The 8,244-nt window shown below is 38.1% G+C and overlaps 1 protein-coding gene across 1 annotated transcript in view; it reads right to left on the bottom strand.

The window, feature by feature from the left end:
- Nucleotides 1-6,192: 6,192 nt before the first annotated feature.
- The window catches only part of TOLLIP (toll interacting protein), a gene marked incomplete at its 5' end in the record, with an annotated part of 16,969 nt that continues 14,917 nt past the window's right edge, over nt 6,193-8,244 (bottom strand). Inside the window, one exon of the mRNA XM_009695645.1 lies at nt 6,193-6,574. Within this exon, the coding sequence (XP_009693947.1) occupies nt 6,360-6,574 (215 nt within the window). The remainder of the gene's footprint in view (nt 6,575-8,244) is intronic.

The following is an 8,244-nucleotide window of genomic DNA, read 5'->3' as shown; positions in this document are numbered from 1 at the left end:
CTTCTCTGCAGGGCTGCTCTCAATCAATTCATCGCCCAGTCTGCACTGATACTGGGATTGTCCAGGCCCTAGAATTGAGCCCTGGGGAGCCCCACTGGTGATTGGCCGCCAGCCTGATGTAACCCCATTTACTATAACTCTTTGAGCCTGACTCATCAGCCAGTTGCTCACCCAATGCATTATGGACTTGTCTAGCTGTCTGCTAGATATTAAAGAAGCATACTTTGAGAGACGGTATCAAAGTCTTTGCTAAAATCCAAACACACATCTACTGGTTTCCCTTGGTCAAGTAGATGGGTGACCTTGTCATAAAAGGAAATTAAGTTAAGCAGGACTTTCCCCTCATGAACCTGTGCTGGGTGTGACCAATGACTGCATCATCTCACAAGTGTTTTTCAGTAACTCACAGAATCACCTTCTCCATAATTTTACCAGGCACCAAAGTGAGACTGACAGGCCTGTAATTACCAGGGTCTTCCTTCTTACCCTTCTTGAAAATTGGGACAAGATTTGCCAACCCTGCCAACTCCTGTGCAAAGATCCTCTTCCCTCTTGGAGACAGGTGTACTCCGTCTGTCACCAGCAAGCCTGGTGTTGTGTAGACTGACTCGCCATGAAAAAAACCCAAATTTTGCCATTGACACCAGGCTCAGAGCCAGGAATTGATCTGCTGGCTCTTCCTGTTTCTTCCCTCATCATTCCCTGCAACTGGAAGAATGCAGAACACCACCATTTGTCCTCCTGATCCCTTAACCAGTTGTTCCAAGGCCCTGAAGTGTCTTTTGACCGCCCTTGGACTTCTTATTGCAACTTTGTCACTGCCTACATGAAAAAGCAATAATGGATAATAACCCAAGGGCCGTACCAGAGTAGGAAGTTTCCTCGTCACATCTTTAACCCAGGCCCCAGGGAGGCAGCAGACTTCCCTAAGAAGTGCGTCAGGTCGGCATATTGTGCCTTCTGTTCCCCTCAGGAGAGAGTCTCCTATAACAATGACCCGTCAAAACCACTTCCATAAAGAAAGACAGACGCAGGCCCTAGGCCAACTTAACCTTGGCGACTCTTCCAGTCTAAATGAACCATCGTCCTCGTCATTGTTCAGTTCCACTTGCAGAGCCTTGTACCTATTATACAAGGGCACCTGGGAAGGTGGGATAGTCATGGAGGAGGTGGGGCTGCTGTGCCAGGCAGGAACTTGTCACCATTGCCCCCCACTATGTGCACTTTTATAATTACTTAGTGACTCATTTTTAAAATAGCATTAAGCATTTCAAATCAACCTGAATGCTCCACGTTAAGCCGATTAGTATTACAGAAATTGTGCAACTAAGGTGGAAAACATTGTCCTGTGACAGAGTGCCAAGCTGATAAATCTAATCCATAAAGAAACATGGACAGCACAGACACGGAAGATAAATTCAGTGTACTTTTTCACTCACTGTAGTTATTTTATATTTGGAGATAGTTTTAAAATAAGTTGAACCATCCTCCATTCTCTTCCAATGATAAATGCATTAAAATTATAATTGTCCATTTCTATCTAGTCTGCTTCACATTCCACATTAGTACACTTAATTTTTAAAAACATGTTCTAAGTGAATTCTTTGAATACTCCAAACAGTTGTACTTTCACAGCTCTCCCACATCTGGAAATACAGATGTAGTCAAGATCAATTTCAATCTACCTTCCACAAATTCACTTTTCCCATCTATATGCAAATTTTACTTCAAAAGTTATAGTATACCATAAGTATAGTCTATTTGTTCTTAAAAAATTAATTATGCTTTTTGGCAAGATAGTAAAGAAAATCCTTCTAAAATATATTGCAGTATGAAAACAGATCAAGTTGGGTTTCTAAACAAGCTTCCTGAAGATGTAGGATAGAAAGTTGATGTCTTCAGCAGGCTACAACTTAAAACTGCAGCAGTGAAGACTGTTTTCTTAGAATAAGTAGGAAAAATGAAAACCCACATCTACACATACTTGCATTTCTTCTGCAATGAGGCACTGCTCTCACTGATGTATTTAAATGTTTTAATAATTCAAAATACACTGATTTCTCTCTACACCCCCACACATCATCACGGGTTGATTAGCATTGAAATGAAAAAGCTAATAAATGTTAAAGTGCTAAACAGATGTCTTAGCAGCCACAAGAACGCCAACATTTGTTTAAGTAAATTAATTCTCTTATCTCTCACAGTACACTGAAGAAATGTGAAAGCAAACTGTAAGCTTCAGAACATAAACTGGGATAGAAGCTGACACTCAAGGACGAGAAGAAAGCACAATCTGAACACAAGTTCATTTCATAGTAGGTACTAAAGTCCATTAAGGAAATAGATCAAAGGAAATTCAGCTATGAAAGATTCCTCTGAACTATCATTTGTTAAAAAAAAAAAAATTAACTGATAAAAAACACACTACGAACTGGAAAGTAAAACCCAAAATGTTAGCTTGCTAATACACTAGTACTACAGACTACCAGTTGATTAATAATCACTGAGCGTAGCAGCGCTGGTAAATGAGAAAGAGGACCTCAGCATCTCTTTTTAATTCTATGATTGACTGTAGCACTGTGTAAATCAAATCTTTAAAATTCATTAATTATACATTAGCAGATAAAGCCAGCTCTTATTGCAGCTAAAATAGCACCTAATAAGGTGTATTTCCTAACTCTTCACTTGGACACCACTCATCTAGAGAGTTCTCAATCCCTTCACACTGCAGAGCATTTCCTCCATAGCCACACATGTTCTTCCCTCCTCCCTTGCCCTCCAACAACGCAACCTCACTACTGCCCCATTCTGTTCTCTAGACCTGCAGTAGTGTAATATTTTCTTGAGAAAGCAGCACTTAGAAAAGTTAGAAAAAATACACCTAGAGATGAATGCTTAAAATACTTCTCAGCGTTCACTGTACTAGTCCCACCATATGATCACATTAAGAACCAGTGTAACTTGTTAACTAATGCACAAGGCTGAATAAAACACTGTAACCGATACTTGAATTCCAGATCAGTCTATAGACAAAGACTCAAATTGCAGTGCTCTCCAACAGAGACGTAATACACTTTCATTTAGATGATGCATTTATTAAATTAGAATTAAAAAGTTAATGTACTTTAGAGTGCAAGAAACACATTTAGACACTGGACCTCAATACAGAGAAACAATGTCTTCAGAATTATTACAGCAAAAAACATCCTCTGTACGGTATTACATATCAACCAAACAAGCAATAACATTTGTAAGGGAAAAAACATTCAGTACCATCAGCAGATGCAAAGAGCAGTAGAGAAGAAAGTAGCAAGGATCTAGCTAGACAAAAAACGTTCCTACCTTTAGCAAGTTCAGGCTCTTGGCAGGACTCAGACTAGTACTAAGAGCACTAACTTTTAGCAGATGCCAGTCTTATACAGCTGGCTTTGGCTCCAAGCTGCTTGAAGCTGTTGAGCAGAAGAGCAGCATCAAACACAGTATTATCCCATTAGCATTTTGTCAAAAGTTACAATCATAATGAGTGACAATTTATTTGTTTTTAAAAATCAAGAAACAGACTTTCAGTTCCAATACCTTAATTTCAAACTCCCTCAAATAACTAAACACTCCCCTGCCTTTTTTCATCTCTCCAATTCAAACCTGACAATGAGCAGTTTGACTGAGAGGATATGTATGCTGAAAAGCTGAGTAGGCTTTTAATCAGTGATTTGTTCTTTTAAACAAGATAAAGTAGCACATCTTGACATAAGAGTTTCAGCTATAATGCTTACTTAAATCAAGACCAAAAAAATCCCCAGAACTATATTTAAGTATAGCGTAACATGCTGAAATCCATCTACTGGTCATACTGCTCCTACATATCCCATTTTCAACTCATACTTCTACCCTGGTTTGCGTTAACGTTTGCCTAGAACAAAACAAACAACAAATTTCTAAGAGCAGCCTCCCTCAGAGGCCCAGAGCCCAGTTTATGAATAAACCTGGCTAACCTAACATTCGCACTTTGTCCCACCCCGGTGGTTAGGATTGAAAGGTGTTTAGTCTGTGCTTGAAATTGAGCTGTAATAGGATGCAGTACAATTTACCAGCCATTAAGTTGAACCATGACCACTTGCTTTTATAAAAAGCTGTATTATGGATCCCATCGTTTTAATATAAAAATTCAAATATATACATTTTTCCCTGAATTGTTCCATCCCTAGCAATTCATGCTATCCATGTAAAAGTTAGAGCAAGGGACTCTTCCTGGAGATACCTAAGCATTAAATCCTTACCAAGATTTACCCTTTTGGGTGACGATGTCACAAGTCGCTGTGCTATGAAGACCAAATGCCTCTACACCTACTCAATCACAAAATTTACCATCATTGTAGGGAAGGGGCAAGACTAGCTTCTTGAAGAACACCCGTTTTATTTTAGAAAAGAAAAGTGTGGTGACTCTACAACTAAAGCACATGGAAACTATAGCCTTGAATCTCATTATTGAAAAGCCAATTGGAGGATGCATAAAGACACTTATGCTTTCAACAGTAAATTTAGAGATAAGGGATTCCTAATAAAACTTAAAATCATACATTAGGAAAAGACAGCTTTAAAAGGTCAGAAACTGGGATGATTTTTGGTGCTGTATTTTAAAAGTTTCAGTATCACTTTTAATCATAAAAAATAAATATTCCTGCTCTACTGCCAGTGCTACCTAAAGGCTTCTTGAATGTAGGAGGGGAGCAGGGGAAAAATCAGCTTTTCAGCAGATAATAAAGGAAGTATTTTAAGCACGGGACATGAAACAAAGTATGGGGAAGAAGAGAATACGGGTCCCTTTTCCCTATTCCAAACCTGGCTTTAATGTTCTCATGAATCACTCAAGAGCCTAGATTTCAAGTGTACATTCATTCCAACTCTTGAAAATATAAAGGTCTATGGCTATTGTAGAAAGTATTTGAAATCAAACATTAAAAAGATAAAACAGCAACATTGCACATCATTGGAAAAACAAACTGGTGCATAATACTTAAAGTGCATTACTTTACCATCCACAAAAACAGACATCGCAGAAATTTATCCAACAGTTGTAACTGGTGCATACTGTAAGATTCGGCAGCTCCAAAATGAACTGTTATCTGAAAAAATAACACTAACAATAAATACAAGCAACCTTCAACCTTCTCTGAGGATCAGACTGTAACTCGGATATGTTAAGTTTTCTCTCACAAAGAATTTATTTCCATCTGCATCAAATAATAATAAATTGACTACAGCAACTGTAGTCTAACAAGTCACTGAGCAAATCATAATGCCATTCAAAGATTCTGAAGCTACTTTTCGTGCTTCTTGTTTCAGATTACAGGAAAACATACAATAGTTTTTACACTAATAAAAAACAACAATTTTGCTGAAATATAGGTATAAAGAAGCCTTATAACCAAATTGCTGCTTTTCTAATGTAAGACAACATCTTAAATAATTGTTTACAGCTTCAGTAATTTTCCAGGTGTAAAAATCTTTCCTTCTGCACTTATCCTTTGAAATAGCCATGAGAATGCAGAAGTAGTAGTTAGAGTGCAATTAACTGTGGGAGTACATTAGGGCTCAGTCCTGTTCTCTGCTACAGCAATACATGCTGTATGAATTTAAAGTTACCTGTTAAGGTTTTACAGATACATAATAATACTATATGGGAGGATAAAGCCCCAAATGCACACCAGATAATATATTGCTTTGGTGCCCGATGACTAGATTGAACAGAAGATGCTCATTACAAATATCAACAGCACAATCTAAGAAATTTAGCTTATTAAATTAAAAATCTTCAATCAGAAACAGCTGAACACATTACAGCAATAACTAAACACCACAGGACAAGGAAAGGGTCTTTCTTTTAATTTCTGGCAGAAATAGGCTGCTTGATGATACCTAAATTCTTTAACAAATCAGTTACGTTTAAAGAGCAAACCCTCCACGGAAAAAAATTTTTTTCAATCTAACAAACAGTAGTAAATCCTGTACTGCATAGAGTTACTTCGTAACAACAAGTTTACGAAAAGGGGGAGAGAGAGGGGAAAGAAACAAAAAAAGCAGCATTACTCCCCACCCCATCAGAATATAGCCACACAGGGCACAGCTGATAGTAAAGATGCTTCAATGCTATATCATAGGACATAAGCTAAACTGTGTATATACAGATTGAGAAAGAATGTGAAAAAGATCCAAATGTCCAAGGAAAAAAGGGCTGTAATCTTTCACACAGGATGTGCTAACAGAAAGCTGTTGGGAGATTCTTCCTCTAACTAAATCCCTGGCTTGGCAAGTAAAAGTAAGTGGCATCGAGGACGGGGACTATGCAGTAAGTAGGAGACCTATGATTCTTCAGCCATCTGAAGCAAGGAGTTGATAGCTGCATCCTTGTTCCCCCTCTGAGCTTCTAGCACTGAGCGGATTACTTCCCTGTCCATGTTGGGAAACATGTCCTGGATAGATTTCAGGTCCTCTTCATTACACAGGTGCTGAGGGTTGACCGCAGGCGGTGGTATTGCCACTGGTACCATGCCTGGATTACAGACTGCAGGCATCCCTGCAGGCAAAAAAACAGAAGAAAAAACACAAAATATACATGAGTGGCGGAAAAAAAAATAATAATAAAAAAAATAAATCAATGATTTCGAAGAAAAAAGCAGCTCATGACTCACCCCAACCCACCAACTTCAGCATTTTATTATTTTTATTTTTAAACATGTACTCCAGGAAAAAAAAGATTGCAGAGATTATACCTAGACTGTTGCAATCAGAATACATTTTTCTGAAACAGGTTCTCTGCCCAAGTGATGTGCCAGAAGTGGTAAACTACAGTATGGCAACAAGTACAGCTCCAAATTAAGTATCACTTGCATTAACCAGCTTTACACAGGAATCAGTAACCAAACACTGAGCGCACCTCAGAAAGGTGCGACTGTGTTTTTTTCCCCCTCCTCCCATCATATTTTAGTTCCTAGCATGTTTATGTTGTGATGAAAAAGATGGTTTTACATCAGCAGTAACTGATACTTAGAAATTCAATGAATGCAATCTCCATTGCAGTCAAAAGAAAGCAAAGTACTTGGGTCCACTAGGAGAATGGACCACACTCATAAGCAAATGTTAAGCAAATGTTTTTCCCTGGTTAAGGTTCCATCCAGTTCAGCTTGCAAAGTCACAAAGGGGCAAAAGGGCAATTCCTCTTAGGCCTACAGGGGTACACACTGCTTTTCCCTGTTCCTCTGCCAGAGGACAAAATTCAGCTGACATTTTTCATGAACTTCTTGTAAGTTTGTGTAAAATTAAAGCACTGTCTGTTTATAAAGACAGTTTTAGAAAATTAGTTTTCTAATTCCTGTTAAAAGGAATTACTAGACAAAGCTCCCTTCTCATCACTTAACTTTTATTAATTGAGCCATTGCTGAAAAAACTACCATTTGTTTTTATAAAACCGAAATCAGGTATAGTATACATCTAGAGTCTTCTGTTATCACTTCCGAAAACGGCATATTTCACTTCTCTAAGTAGTTCCAGACCCCTGATTATCTTAGTCCCACACCTGTGTGTATTACTTTTCCAGTTCTGCTGTATTGTTTCTAAGGTAGGGCAGGGAGAACTACCTGCACCTAGAGGCAAATATGGCACTGCTTCATACAGGATAATGATAAAGCTTTTGTATTTGTTCTCTATTTGCTATCAAGCATTTTATCCACTGTTTCAAACACTATTTACCTGGTATTTTCACAGAATAGTCTACAGCAATTCAAAGATCTTTATGTGTAGTGATGATCAATCAAGAAATCATCACCAAATATGTATTAGTTAAGATTTTTCTTTGCACATAATACTTTAATATCAGCCCTCATACACAATTTTATTTCCCATTTACTACAAGATCCTTCTGCAACCTGCCGCCAGAGAGACTTAGAACATTGCCAAGAGTTTTTGTTTTGACAAATTGTCTGTTAGTCCCCTTGCCTCGATTAGTTGAAAAATATGATGCACCCCACCAAAGGCCTCCCTCCGTTAGGGGATGACTCATCACTTATTTTTATCTGTTCATCAGCTTTTCAAAATAGCTCCTCTTGTGGTTTAATGGCTTTATTATATCAGAATATCATATGATAGAAAGAGCCCCTAGCAAATAACATTTTCAAAATGCAGATGCCAAGGTGATAAACACAGACCACATCATTCTTGCCCACATACTTATACACCTATAATTTCCAA

This window comes from Cariama cristata, unplaced genomic scaffold, assembly GCF_000690535.1.
Source record: "Cariama cristata isolate BGI_N322 unplaced genomic scaffold, ASM69053v1 scaffold13362, whole genome shotgun sequence".
In the NCBI taxonomy this organism is placed as follows: Eukaryota; Metazoa; Chordata; class Aves; order Cariamiformes; family Cariamidae; genus Cariama; species Cariama cristata.
This window is presented reverse-complemented; position numbering and strand designations above follow the sequence as displayed.